Source organism: Mus caroli, unplaced genomic scaffold, assembly GCF_978045245.1.
Source record: "Mus caroli unplaced genomic scaffold, Mus_caroli_1 scaffold_3, whole genome shotgun sequence".
In the NCBI taxonomy this organism is placed as follows: Eukaryota; Metazoa; Chordata; class Mammalia; order Rodentia; family Muridae; genus Mus; species Mus caroli.
In genome coordinates this window covers 65,649,075-65,664,315 of record NW_028227258.1, presented here as the reverse complement: position 1 = coordinate 65,664,315, position 15,241 = coordinate 65,649,075, and the positions used below count along the sequence as shown (strand labels likewise).

At 39.0% G+C, this 15,241-nt stretch overlaps 1 protein-coding gene across 3 annotated transcripts in view; it reads left to right on the top strand.

The window, feature by feature from the left end:
• The first annotated feature begins 862 nt into the window (after positions 1 to 862).
• Hormad1 (HORMA domain containing 1) overlaps positions 863 to 15,241 on the top strand; it is a 29,398-nt gene continuing 15,019 nt past the window's right edge. The window contains exons 1-7 of one of the 3 annotated variants that reach the window (XM_021158160.2): positions 863 to 929; positions 2,371 to 2,423; positions 3,616 to 3,760; positions 7,610 to 7,673; positions 8,472 to 8,508; positions 11,242 to 11,262; positions 11,506 to 11,532. In XM_021158160.2, the coding sequence (XP_021013819.1) occupies positions 2,388 to 2,423; positions 3,616 to 3,760; positions 7,610 to 7,673; positions 8,472 to 8,508; positions 11,242 to 11,262; positions 11,506 to 11,532 (330 nt within the window). In that variant the 5' untranslated portion in view covers positions 863 to 929; positions 2,371 to 2,387. Of the gene's footprint in view, positions 939 to 2,370; positions 2,424 to 3,615; positions 3,761 to 7,609; positions 7,674 to 8,471; positions 8,509 to 11,241; positions 11,263 to 11,505; positions 11,533 to 15,241 lie in introns of all 3 variants that reach the window. The other 2 variants (XM_021158162.2, XM_021158159.2) reach the window with 2 other exon arrangements.

Below are 15,241 nucleotides of genomic sequence, written 5' to 3'. Positions count from 1 at the left end.
GGAGCAAGAAGTTGGCAGGATGACCATTTAAGACCAACCTTGGCTATATAGAATAATTCTCAAAAATAAAAATATTAGGGCGGGTGAGAAGGCTCAGCAGGTAAAAGTAATTGCTACCAAACCTGGCAGCTCCGTTAGATCCTGAGACACCCACCCCCATGGTAGAAGAGAGAACCAACTTCAAGTCATCCTTTGACCCCCACTTATGCTGTGGTATGAGCATGCCCAAGTACTGTCCTCTAACCTCCAAATGAATGTAATAAGGCACACACACACTAAGAATTAAGAACTATTTGTTCTTTTGGTTTGGGTTTGTTTTGTTTTGTTTTTTCCCAGAGTCAGGGTTTCTCTGTGTAGCCCTAGCTGTACTGGAACTCACTTTGCAGACCAGGCTGGTCTTGACCATAGAAATCTGCCTGCCTCTGCTTCCCGGGCGCTGGGATTAAAGGTGTGCACCGCCACGGTTCAGCTTTGAAATCAATTAAACAGAAATAAAAACCTAAGTAAGCAGACTGGTAGACGACTGATTTCCTCAAAGGCATCGTTAACTGGATGGGGAGACTGTACAGCAACCGGAAAATCTAACAATCATCTAAAAGTGACAAAATCTAAAGCAGAAAACAGCAACACCGGGGTGTGGGGACACCGCGGGTCTCTGGGGAGCCAGCTGTGTCGAGCAGGCTTTGTACCTTCAGCGACCTGACCCCGCTCAGGCCTTGGAATTGCTGGGGACGGCGCTGAAGCCCTGCTGCGAGCCTGGCTCCCGGCAGGCCTTGCGCAGCTTTTGGCGGGAATAGTGGTCTGGCCTGAGGTCAAAGGGTGTGCCACGTGCCAGTGACAGTTAAGGCGCATGCGCACTGCGCACGTGCTGACCGGAGCGCCGCACTTCGAGACTCTTGCCTGTCGCTGCCGGACGCTTCTCTCAGGCGGTGCGTAAAGTATGTTTCTTTTCGGCTTGGTTCTCTTCATTTTTGTCATCCCTTAGTCACTTTTCTGTGGCCCTTCGCCCTCTGAGGTTCCTTACGGTCCGAACAGCAGACATTTGGGAGACTTTGTGTGCTTGTGTCCGAAGCGGGTCCTGAGGGGGCGAAGAGAGCAGCTGGCAGTCGCCATGGGACTAACGGTTTCCAGCCGTGTCTGGTCTCTTATTTTGTGCGGACTTCTACTTGAATTCTCATGTTAACAGACGAAATGGAGACCAGGGTGCAAGGAAATTTAAATCGGTTTACCAAGATAGTTGGGAATTCAGAGTCAGTCATTAAAAGAATCAGAAGGTGGGTGGAGTGTCAGCCGCTGTGCTCTACATAGCGTAAGTCACAGGCCAGCCAGAGCTACATAGTGAGACCTTGTCTCAAAATATAAATTAAGATTTGAGAATAAGTGGTGCATGATGGCACTGGGGGGAGGGGGGTGGAGGCCGAGGGATGAGAAGTTCAAGACAAAGCCCGGTGTGGTGGCTCACTCCTTTAGTCCCAGTACCAGCAAGGCAGGGACAGAGACAGGTGGGTCTCGGAGGCCAGCCTAATCTACAGAGAGAGTTCCCAGACAGCAGAGCTATGTAGAGAGACCTGCCTTGAAAGAAAGAAAATTCATTCTTGGCTACATGAGAAAAAAAATTTTTTTAAATAGTATTTTCTGCTGACCTCAAAAATGTTTTCAATACATATCAGGGAGGGGAGTATATGTGAACATGCCATGGCATGTGTAGAAGTCAGAGGACAGCTTATGGGAATCAATTTGCTCCTTCTGCCATGTTGCTCCTACCAGCTAAGATCATCAGCCCGGAGGCAAGCTCCTTTACCAGCTCAACCATCTTGTGCCCTCCTGGCTTTCCCATTTATAGTTTCAGAGCAACAATGCATACTGAGCCTGATAAAGGAGTCATCTGATTTGACTTTCTTGATATAATTATTTTTAAATTATCAGGCACCACCACCACCCCCAAAATACAAAAAACAGAAAAGCAAAAAACAAGGTCTCAGACAGTATTGCCTGGATTACAACTTTCTAACCAGCCAAGGATAAACTTGAAATACTGATCCTCTTGCCTCAGCATCTTAGATGTAAGGATTATAGGCATGTACCACACCCTGGAGCAATACATTGACTTTTAGCCTTTGCTGTCCTAGAACTCCTTCTGTAGACCAGGCTGGCTTCGAACTCATAGAGATCCACCTGCCTCTGCCTTCCTAGTGCTGGGATTAAAGGCATGTTCCACCACTGTCTGGCTACATTGACTTTTTAAAGATTGCATTTTAAGTAAAATTCTGAAATTTATTAAGATAAAAATCCTATATGTAATAAGATAAAATTTTAGAGATAAAAATTAAATCTGAAATTAAATTTTATATTTGTGTTACATGTTTGAAGAAAGTATTTCTTGGAAGATGGCCACTATGCAGTTGCAGAGGACAGCTTCCCTGGTATGATTTCTTATGACTTAATATGTATTAATTTAACTGAGTTTCTTGAAGTTGTAAATATTTTGTTTATAAGAGTCAAGTATTTTGATGCTTTAATTGTATTAGGACATTCTTTAAGGAAATAAGTAATGTAGAAATCTTTTGAGCATTTAGTATAGTATCATAAGTTGTTCATTCAGTGGCATCTCTTTCGTTGGAGCTCTCACCAGCCAAATGTGACAGTTGTAAAGTGCAAGTAAGGTTGAGTCCTGCTTGTTTTCACTCAGCAATCCATGTATGAACCCAGTGATTGTGTTTTGTTCTAGGGGGTTCTTTTCCTAATAATGGTTTTTAGCTGCTGTTCGTGAAGAGAGTGAATACTTAGAACTGTGCCACTAAGGAGAGGAAATTCTATCTGAGACTGTTTTTCTCTTTATTATTGTTGTTGTTATTATTTATTATTATTTTAGATAGCATCTCACTCTGAAGCCCTGGCTGGACTGGAACTCTGTATGTAGACCAGGCTCTGCTCACAGAGATCCACCTGCCTCTGCCTTCTGAGCGTTGGGATTACAAGCATTTGCTGCCACCCATGGCTCAAAGTGCTGCTTTTTTTTTTTTTTTTTCTATTTATTTTGTACTGGTGGTTTGCTTGTATGTATGTATGTCTGTGTACTATGTGGGACCTGTGCTGTCAGATCCCCTGGAACGAAAGTAAAATTCTGTTAGCCACTGTATGGGTGCCAGGAATGAAACCTGATTCCTCAAGAGCAGGCAATGCTCTTGACTGCTGACTAGCCCTCAAGTGCATTTCTTTCTCTTGGTTTTCTGAATGTTTGTTTTTCGAGACAGGGTTTCTCCGAGTAGTCCTGACTGTCCTGGTACTTGCTCTGTAGACCTGGCTGGCCTCAAACTCACCGAGATTCAACTGCCTCTGTCTCCTAAGTGCTGGGAATAAAGGCCTGCACCACCATGCCCTGAAATCTCAAGGATGCTTATTTCTGTTAAACACATTTTGCTTTACTCTTGGGCCGTTAACCCTGAACACACCCCGGCACCTTATAATTTGCAGTAACTTTTTGGGGATGATGATTTTGGAGAACTATTTAGGAAAGTACTGTGCTTATGCAAAACTAGACTCTGCTTTTAAACTCATGGAAGCTTTGTTTTCAATAAATGTCAATAAAATGTTTTAATTTCCCTTGAATTTTAGAGTGCATTGGTATTTCCCAATAAGATATCAACTGAGCATCAGTCTTTGATGTTTGTGAAGAGGCTCCTAGCTGTTTCAGTATCTTGCATCACCTATTTGAGAGGAATATTTCCAGAACGTGCTTATGGGACAAGATATCTGGATGGTAATCTACAATACTTAGGACTTTCTTTGTTCTTTACTTAGAGAATGTGATTTTTAGTAGTAATTTTATTGATGTAATTCACATAACCTGATAATTCACCAAAGTATATAGTTCAATGATACAGTGCTCATAGCATTATGCAATTACCATCATAATTTTAGAAAATTTCACCACTGCCCCCTCCCCTGATACATCCACAATAAATCATTCTCTCTTCCTAACGAGGTTAAGAGCTGCTTTCTGTTTCAGTGAATATACCTATTCTGGATATTTGTCTTAAAAGGAATCATGCAGTATGTTCTTTCTTACTGACTTCTTTCACTTAATCATAATACTGTAACATGGATTAATAATTGATTCCTTTTCACTATGAATAATATTCCATTGTACAGCCATACAAATCAACTTAGGTGTTTCCTTTTTTGTGCTCTTAATGTATAAAGCCACATTCATAATGCAGGTTGGGTTGTTTGTTTTTTCTAGGGATCAAACTCAGGGACTTATACATGCTAAAAATGTGCTCTTTTGCTGAGCTACATCTTCTGCACTTAAACATTTTTTTAGGGATATAAAATACTTTATTTTTTTCTGGAAACAATGGGAAAGATACTTTTGTATGAGAGAAATTTACACCTCTAAAGGGCATCTCCATTTATGTGGATTCCCCCCCCCCTTTTTTTTTTACTTTTTTTTATTAATTAGGTATTTTCTTCATTTACATTTCCAATGCTACCCCCAAACCCTCCCCCTAACTCCCCCCCACACACTCCCACTTCTTGGCCCTGGCGTTCCACTGTAGTGAGGCATATAAAGTTTGCAAGACCAATGGGCCTCTCTTTCCACTGATAAAATACTTTCAAAACCACTTAGTTGTAATTTTTCCCTCAATTTTGCAAGTGTAACATAACTTTACCTAACATTGGACCTTTAGCAATTGAAGTAAACAGATTTAAATGTTGCTTAAAATTTTTATACTGGCATCATGTGTGTTTATGCAATTTTAAAGAAGCAAAATATAGCCAGGAATGGTGTCTTAGTTAGTTTCAGTACTGTGAAGAGAGCATCATGACCATGGCAACTCTTGTAAAGGAAAACATTTAGATGGGTCTGGCTTATTGTTCAGAGGTTTAGTCCATTATCATCATGGCAGAGAGCATGGCAGCATGCAAGCAGACATGGTGCTGGAGAGCTAGCTGAGAGTTCTACATCTTCATTTGACAGCAGCAGGAGACTGTGTGCCACACTGGGCATAGCTTAGGTGTAGAGACCACAAAGTCCACCCCCACAGTGACCTATTTCCTTCAACAAGGCCACACCTCCTAATAGTGCTACTCCTTATGGCCAAGCATTCAAACTCATGGTCTATGGGAGCCATTCCTATTCAAACCACTACATGTATTGCCCCCAGCATTTGAGAGGTAAAGTTAGAAGGATTAAGAGTTCAAGATCATCCTCAGCTTCATAGCAAGTTGGAGGCCTACCCTGAGATACTTCAATCCTATGTCAAAAACTAAAGTCCTAAGCTGGGTGAGGTGGCCCATGTCTTTAATCTCAGTACTTGGGAGACAGAGGCAGGCAAATGTCTAAGTTTGAAGTCAGCTTGTTCTACATATAGAGTTCTAGGGTAGTCAGGGCTACAAAATAGAACAACAACAATAACAACAACAAAACTTCCCAAAAGGAAATAAAACACATCTACTTTATACTACAGTAATTCCTTTCTTTGCATATAAAATTGAGCTCCAACTATATGCTAGACAACATGCCAACCACTATGTTATGATTACTATCTTTTTTTTTTTTTTTTGGTTTTTCGAGACAGGGTTTCCCTGTATAGCCCTGGCTGTCCTGGAACTCACTTTGTAGACCAGACTGGCCTCGAACTCAGAAATCTGCCTGCCTCTGCCTCCCGAGAGCTGGGATTAAAGGAGTGTATCACCACGCCTGGCTACTACCTTTTTTTTAAAGATGTATTTATTTATTCATTCATTCATTTATTCATTTATGTGAGTACACTGTAGCTGTACTGATTGTTGTGAGCCTTCATTTGGTTGTTCAGAATTGAATCTTTTAGGACCTCTGCTCGCTCTGGTCAATTCCGCTTGCTCAGTCCCTGCTTGCTCCAGCCCAAAGGTTTATTTATATACATAATTACACTGTAGCTGACTTCAGATACACCAGAAGAAGTCATCAGATCTCATTACAGGTGGCTGTGAGCTACCATGTGGTTGCTGGGATTTGAACTCAGAACCTTCGAAGAACAGTCAGTGTTCTTACCCGATGAGCCACCTTGCCAGCCCTTATGATTACTATCTTATCAACTCATATACTAAATGTCCTAATTAGGATTACTAATGCTATGATTGAAACACCATAACCAAAAGCAAGTTGGAGAGGAAAGAAGTTATATGGGTTACACGTCCATATCATAGTCCATCACTGAAGGAAGGCAGGTCAAGAACTCAAGCAGGGCCAGAACCTGAAGGCAGGAGCTGGTGCAGAGGCCATGGACAAGTGATGGATACTGGCTTGCTCCTCGTTGCTTGTTCAGCCTGTTTTCCTATAGTATCCAGGACCACTAACCCAAGGGTGGCCCCTCCCACAATCACTAATTAAGAAAATGTCTTACAGTGGGATCTTATGGAGTCATTTTTTCAATTGAGGTTCCCTTCTTTTGGATAATGCTATCTTGTGTCAAACTAGCAAACATACTACAGTCTTATGAAATAGCTAACCCTGTTTATGAACTAAAGAATCTGAGACAGTGGTGCTTTCAGTCCTTTTCAATGTGTTACATGTTGTGCCTCTGCAGTCCTTATCTGAGAGTCAACTTTTAGTCTAGTTACAAAATATTTCAGTAGAATAAGAGTTTATAGCAAACATTCTAAGACTATCAGAAAAATCATTGAATGAAAAAAATTATATGCAAATTTTCTTAAATTTATTTTATTTTGTTGTTTTACCTCCATGTATGTATGTATACCTTGTGTGTGCCTGGTGCTCTTGGAGACCAGAAAGGGCATCAGATCCCCTGGAACCAGAATTACTGTGAACTGCCACTTGAGTACTGGGAATCTAACTTAGGTCCTCTGGGAGATTAGACTTAATACTGTGCACTATTCTGCCCGCCCCCATTTTTTCAGACAAAGTATTAAGTAGTCCAGTCTGGCCTTGCACTGGTTATATAGCTGAGGCTGGTCTCGAACTCTGGGTTCCCATTGCCTCTTGTCTGAGGGCTGAGATTATAGACATGTACTTCTACACCCAGTTTACTTGGTGCTCAAGATTCAGCCTAGGACTCTGTGAATGTTAGGCAAGCACTTACCAACTAAGCCACTGAAATAGGAAAATTCCTACCCACCAACTTAAATCCTTACTCACTATGATAGCATTTTATAGTAAAGAGTACCAATTATTTGGAAGCTGCCACTAATAATATGCCTATAATGAGTCAGGTGGGTAGTACACACTTGTGTAATCCCAATACTAGATAAGTTAAGGCAGGGGGATTATGAGTTCAAGACCAACCTAGGCTACATAATGAGATTCTGTCTCAAAAATAATATACCTATAATTCATAAAAAGAAAATATAATTTAAAATTTAATGTTGTGGCTGACAATATAGCTCAGCTGTTAAAGGCACTTGCAATCAACCCTGATGATCTGAGTTAACTCCCCACAACCCACATGGTATAAGGAGAGAACCAGCTCTCAAAAGTCTCTGGCTGCCATACATATGCCACACATACATGGTATATCCACACACGTACACATAGAACACAAAGCAAATATAATTAATTAATTAACTAGTTATAATTACTTATGTAGTTATTTCATTTTTCATTAAGATCTCTGTGTCAAAATTCTGAAAGAAGATAAAAATTGTCCAGGTTCTTCACAGCTAGTGAAGTGGTAAGTAAAAGAATACCTAAAGGCAGAAAATCACTATTTTTCTAATCATACTCTTTATATGTTGAATACTTTTCAGTATATAACCAGATTTTATTGATTAACCCTTTAACCCTGGGTAATTAATTTTTTAAATTTCATGCTCCATGTAAATAGGATTCATTTTTATTATAACTGTACAAATAGCTGTCAGATATTTTATAGTTTCCCTTCTGTCCTCCCATCTCCATATTTCTACTTCATTGTTATTGTTTTTCTTTTTTTAATATTTTTTTATTTTTGAGACAGGGTTTCTCTGTATAGCCCTGGCTATCCTGAAACTCACTCTGTAGACCAGGCTGGCCTTGAACTCTCAGAGATCTGCCTTGGCTCTGCCTCCTGAGTGCAGGGGATTAAAAGCTTGCACCACCACTGCCTGGATGGTTTTTCTTTTTTAAAGTTTTAAAAAATTGTTTAAGTCTATGTGCCCTAGTGCATGTAAGTATACCATGTGTGTGCAGATGCTCAAGAAAAGCAGAGGAAGGTATAAGACCCCACAACTGTAGTTACAGGCAGTTGTGAGCTATCTTGTAGGTGCTGGGGACAAAAACCCAAGGCCTCTACAAGAGCAGTAAGCCCTGTTAACCACTACATCATCTCTCCAGCCCATTTCTTTGTTTTATTTTGTTTAGTTTTAAGGTAGTTAATAAAAAAGATGCTTTAATTATTTTATTTTCTAAAGGTAAATATAGAGATTTATGAAAAGAACTAGTTCCTGAAAATGTATTAAGTATAAAAGAATATATTTGGCTTTTTCTTTAGGATGCTAGGATGCTATGATGCTTTACAGAAGAAATATGTAAGTCTTTCACATCTCTTCTTCCCTTCTCTATTGACACAACAGTAGTTATCATGTAGTAAGACAGTAATTTAAACTAACTTCATATAGACCAGGCTTGATTACTAAAAAATGTGAACATGTGGGTAGTCTTAAAGATTTATTTTTATTTATTTATATGGATGTATACATGTGTGTGCACATGTCTTAAGGTGTCTATATTGGATCTCATGGAACTAGAGGTACAGGTGGCTGTAGCCACCCAATATAGGTACTGGGAACAAAACTCTGCAAGAACAGCAAGTACTCTTAACTGCTCTTAACCACCCCACATTTAAATATTTTATTTATTTATTTATATTTATTTATTTTTGAGATAGGATCTCACTATGTAGTTCTAGTTGGCCTAGAATTTGCTATGTAGCAAATGATTGGCCTTGAATTCAGTAGAGACCAGTGTATCACTGCTAGTATTAAAGATAATGGGTTACCATACCTGGCTGCATTTGAATATTTTAAAGTCCAATCTTCAATTCATTTAAGCTAATGCAGTTAATACTAAACAAATTCTGCCAACTAGGTTTAACAAATTAGCACTCAGTCATTAACATTAATATCACATATTAACTTATAAAAATGAATTTAAACATTTTAAAACATTGTATTAGTTTTACATGTATTCTTAAACCATGCTTAAATTAGTATTTTAGTAGTTTGTTCTGATTTTATGAGTTTTTAAAGACAGTTCATTGTATCCCAGACTGGCATGCATTGACTACAAAGTTGAAAACAGCTGGGAATTTCTGATCCTCTCATCTCTACTTCCCAAGTTCTAGGTTGTAGGCATGTACCATCATGGCTAGCAATAAGTAATAATAATTATTATCAAGTGAAACAGGGTCTTACAGTGTTTCCTTGGATGACCTTGAACTTAGAGAGATCTGCCTACTTCTGCTTCCAGAGTGCTAGGATTAAGGGTGTGCAGCACTATACCTAACCTATAAATTATTTCTTAATTAAAATCTAAAAATAAATTTCCTTGGGCTGAGTATATCAGTGACAGAGTATTTATCTTACATATACAAGGCCCTTAATTCATTTCTCAGCACAGCAAAATAAATTTTCCTGTGTAGTTCAAATTAAATTGACACAAATTATGAAATGGTTAAACTTATATTTGTTTCAGTTTTTAAGTCAGGGTCTCTGTGCCACTGTTAGCCTGAACTCATTATAGAGACTAGCCTGGATTTGAAATCATGTCAGTATGTGAAAATATTGAAGTTTTGTGGGATCGATAGTTTGTTTCTTTGTTTGTTTTTTTTTTTCAGGAAACACAGGATTTCTCTGTGTAGCCCTGGCTGTTCAGGAACTCACTCTGTAGACCAGGCTCGAACTCAGAACTCTACCTCAAACTCTACCTCCTGTGTTTTGGGATCAAAAGGCATGTGCCATCACTACCTAGCAGTAGTGAAATTTTAATTAAGATTTTACAATAGACTACAAACCTTTTTTATATAGTATTGTTTTATGTCGTATGTACAGATGAGTCCAATCCTAAAATTATGAAGGTGAATTTTTACCCCCAGTCTCTAGCTTCCCACTAAGATAGTAAATACAGAACACCATATACATTCTGGCACACGGAACATTAGTAAGCTAGCAGTGATGAACAAAACCATTTGATTCCTGCACTGTGAAGGAAGAGGAAGGTGGATATCTGAGTTCAAGACCAGCCTGGTCTACAAAATGATTTGCAGGAGAGCTAAGGCTACACAGAGGAACCCTGTCTCAAAAAGCAACAGCAACAAAAAGAAATAAATATTTTCTAATAGTGATAAATAACTAAGCATTTTAGGAAAACTATAGAGAACTGGAATTACTTTTATTATTCTTTCTTTTTTAAAAAGATTTATTTTATGTATATGACTACACTGTTCAGACACACCAGAAAAAGGCATCAATTCCCATTACAGATGGTTGTTAGCCAGCATGTAGTTGCTGGGAATTGACCTTAGGACTTCTGGAAGAGTAGTCAGTGCTCTTAACCACTGAGCCATCTCTCCAGCCCTATTTATTTCTTTTTTGAGCCAGGGTCACACTTTGTAGGTCTGACAACCTGGAATTCACTATATAAACCAGGCTGACCTCAAGCTCACAAAGATCTTCCTGCCTCTGTCTCTTAACAGAGGGAAATAAAATGCTGACATGAATTTCAGCCATCAGAAAGCCAAGCAAAAAGAAATTATTTGGGAGAATACTCATGAAGTGTATTTTCCACAGTGGTTACTTGTTTTCAGAAGTAAATGTTGAGTGCTGGGTGTCCTGGTATAGGCCTTTAATTCCAGCAGGCAGTAGGCAAAAGCAAGTGAATCTCTTTTAAGTTCAAGGCCAACCTGGACTACATAGCAATTTCTAGGACAGCCAAGGCTACTTATACTTAGTGAGACTCTGATAAAGCACCATGCCCTCACCCCACTCCAGAAAGAGAGAGAGAGAGAGAGAGAGAGAGAGAGAGAGAGAGAGAGAGAGAGAGAGAGAGAGAGAGAGAAATGTTTAAAAGATAGAATAAAAATTCTTCTCTGGGGGTGGGGAAGCACCAAAGATGGAACTCAAGATCTTGCATGTGCTAAGTGGATGTTCTACTGCTGAGTTGTACTCCCGAGCCTCTGAACTAGTACAAAGAATTTTTATGATCCATCTTGAAAATGCATTTTATAGAATACAATTAAGATTTTGTTCTCTGTTGTATTTCAGCTAAGGATGATCATTCTAGCTGTAAGTACTTGTATTTTTTAACACTGTCAAATTTTCCCTTTATTAAATGGCATTGAAACTATCAGATGATTTTTGTCACTTTATTCAATCAGCTGATGTATCCTGTGGGGGGGGGGGGAAGTATACTTTATTGGAAAGATAATTTTGGATTTTTGTTTTATTTCACTAAATCAACTTAATACTTTAATGTATAGTTTTGTCCAAAGTAAGGACTTTACTTAATTGTAATTCATTTTTACATAGGTATACACCAATCCAGGAGATCCTCAGGTAAGTGTGCTTGAGTTAGAAATGTTAGAAATGCTTCTAATATCTAAACACAAACTCTTTTAATGGTTTATGCTTTTGTGAGGGGAGTTTTGTTTGTTTTTTCGATACAGGATTTCTCTGTGTACCCCTGGCTGTCCTGGAACTAGCTCTGTAGACCAGTCTGGCCTTGAACTCACAGAAATTCATTTGCCTCTACCTCCCCATGCTGAGATCAAAGGTGTATGTCACCACTAGCATGCTTTTATATTTTAATCAATATACTTCCATATTTTTTCATGTTTGAACCTTGTAAAACTTCTGAGGTGAGGTTTGTTTAGTGTTGTTATATTTTAAAAGATAAATATACTCACTATGAGAGATCTTTGTGACTGATTTTAGCCCACAAGTCTAATAAACTATTAGAAATAACCTATGTTGCTGACATCTGACTCCATACAGTAGTCCTTTTTTTTAAAATTAGGTATTTTCTTCATTTACATTTCAAATGCTATCCCAAACCCCCCCCCATATGCCCCCACTCTCCTACCCACCCACTCCCACTTCTTGGCCCTGGCGTTCCCCTGTACTGAGGCATATAAAGTTTGCAAGACCAAGGGGCCTCTCTTTACAGTAGTCTTTTTATGTTGAGACAAGGTCAACCTATGTAAGCTAGGATAGCTTCAAACTTGCTATGTAACTGAAGATGACCTTGAATTTCTGATCCTCACACCCTTTGTCCTGGTATTTACAGATGGGTGCTACCAAACCTGGTTTCCTGTATTGTAGGCAAGCCCTCTACCACTGAGTTACAAACTCAGTACCTTCCACTTTTTTTTAGACAGGATTTCCCCATGTAGCCCTAGCTGTCCTGGAACTGGCCCTGTAAAACAGGCTGGCCTCAAACTCACAGAGATCTGTCTGCCTTGGCCTTGTCCTCTGCCTCTGCCTCTGGAGTGCCACCAACATCTACTTCCACCTTCCCCATCTTTATCAAAGACAGAGACTTCTTTCTTAGCATAGACTGCCTTGAAACCCACTCTGAAGCTCAGGCTCCTCTTAAACTCACAGAGATACTCCTGCCTCCACCTCCTGGGCTACAGGTATGGGCTACCACTCTGAATTTTGAGGATTTCTGCATTATTTTTATTTTATTGTTTTACTAGGGGTTGAACCTAGGGCCTAGAACAGATAGGCAAGCTCTCTACCACAAACCACATTACGAAGCCTTTGGAAGAACTTGTGTACTTATTCTATAACAGGCTTTATTCTTCATTTATTCATCATAACCTCATTAGAATTATCACCCTCTTACAGATTAATAATGTGTTTTTTTTAATCTGTGGTGCAGATACACAAAGATTGTGCACACAAATTGGGTGTTCTGCTTTATCACTCTCCTTCTTTTGAGATAGGTTCTTTCAGTGAACTGGAAGCTAGGATGTTAGCCTGCAAACCCTAGTGGTCCTCCTGTCCTGCTCCTTCACAATGTTAGGATTACCAGTGCATGCAACCACATTCAGCAGTTTTTATATGGGTTCTTGAAATTTGGGTTCTGTCACTCAAGTGTGTATACCAAGCTCTTTTATCAGCTAAGCCATTTCTCTGGATTCAAGGTTTCTTACCTAAGGTCGTATGGAAATTAGATAAAACCAGAATTTAAACTAGGAAAACCAGCTCACCATGTGGAGACTTTAACCATTAAAATGTAATGTTTGACTTAGTCCTGGAAGCGTATTTGAACTGATCAGAGCTTAGGATATGGCTCAGTTGGTAGAAAGTTTGTCTAACCTACACACAGCCCTTAGTAAACTAGATATAGTGGCATACACCTCAAATCCCAGAACTTGGGAACTGGCTGTCAAGAGGATCAGAAGTTCAAGGTTTTCTATCCACTATATAAAGAGATTGAAACCAACCTGTAATATGTAAAACTCTGTTATAAATAAACAAATGAAACATTTTTTAAAGAAACCTTACCTTCTACTCCTGAGTGTGTACTGGCATGCAAAGAAAGCAAACTACCCCATCACCAGCTGAGGCAGTATTGACAGTTCGTGGTTGCTGAGGAAAGGAGAGTCCTCTCTCTTTAATGGAGTAACCATTTGTAAGTTGCCCATGATTCATTAACATAATACCCATGTGTGTGCAAGTGGCTGTAATTAAACTCAGTGGATTTTATAAGCTAAATAGTCCAAGGCTGAGAAGGGGTATGTGTTTTTTCTTTGAAACTCTTGCCAACACATAATGCTTAATATATATCCATAATGACAAAGTAGATCTTTTGAGGGAAAGGCTGTGATTAAGTTAACTATTCAGAAAATATTCATTACTGGGTTGTTCTTTCTTCTTTTTCTTGAGACAGGGTCTCTATATATAGCTCTGCTTACCACAGAACTTACTATGTATACTAGGCTGGCCTCAAACTCATAGAGATCTGCCTGCCTCTGCCTCCCTGAGTGCTGGGATTAAAGGCATGTGCTATGATGCCTAGCTTCATTACTTCATTTTTATAGTTATGCATTGTCTTCATTATTAAGTAAGCAGCCTTACTGTGCACTAATTGTACTTATTAAATATTTATTGTGTGCTAACAACTTTGTTAAAGGCTCGTTAAATTACCCATTTGATAATAATTTGTAATTAATAAGATGTGTACTATGTTCAATTCCTTTCTCAGCTACAGAAATAGAAAGCCTAAATGGTTTACATGTGGTTATAGTCTAGCCAGACTTTAAAACCTCCTGGATTTGGTAGCACAATCCTCATACTTTTGATCCCAGAACTCAGGAGGCAAAGGGAGTCATATCTCTGTGAGTTCAAAGCTATCTTGGTCTACTAATCCACTTCCAGGCTAGTCAGGACTACATAGTGGGACCCTGTCTTTAAAGTTTTTTTTAAATCTGTTCTTGCTGGATATGGTGGTACTTGGCTGTTATCGCTCTTTGGAAGAGGAGACAAGAGGAACTAGAGTTCAATGTTAATACTTAGCTACACAGTGAGTTTTAAGCAAACTTAGACTCAGGACAAAATAATAATGATGTAAATAATAATAACAAAAAATCTTATTCTTAGTAATTATCTTACTTTCTTTTCTATTACAGACACTTGGTAATTTATACAAATAAAGGTTCATTTTATTTTATGATTCTGGAGGCTAGGATCTAAGTTATGAACTTATTTCTTCTAACTGCAAAGTTTGGGAAGTTGAACATCTAGGGGTAAAAAAAATTTAGTAATGGCCTTCTCTCTCCCTATCTCTATTTCTGTCTCACTGTCACATGCACGCATGTGCACGCACACGCGCGCGCGCACACACACACACACACACACACACACACATATTCAGTGGAAGAGAAACATACACAAAACTTTTTTTTATAAGGAACACACTCACACCATATTAGCCCCTACTTCTGTGACAACTGAATTAATTCATGAGGGCAAGGTCACCTTAACCCAATGATTCTCAACTTGTGAGTCTCAACCACCTTTGGCAGGGGGTGGGGAGTGGGGGTGTCAAACTATCCTTTCACTTGGGCCACCTAAGACCATTGGAAAACACAGATATTTATATTAAAATTCCTAAGAGTAGCAAAGTTACAGTTAAGAAGTAGCAATTAAAATAATTTTATGATTGCTGGTCACCACAACATGAAGAACTGTATTAAAAGGTCACAGCATTAGGAAGGTTGAGAGTCACTGCCTTAATGTAATTACTTCTTTAAGATCA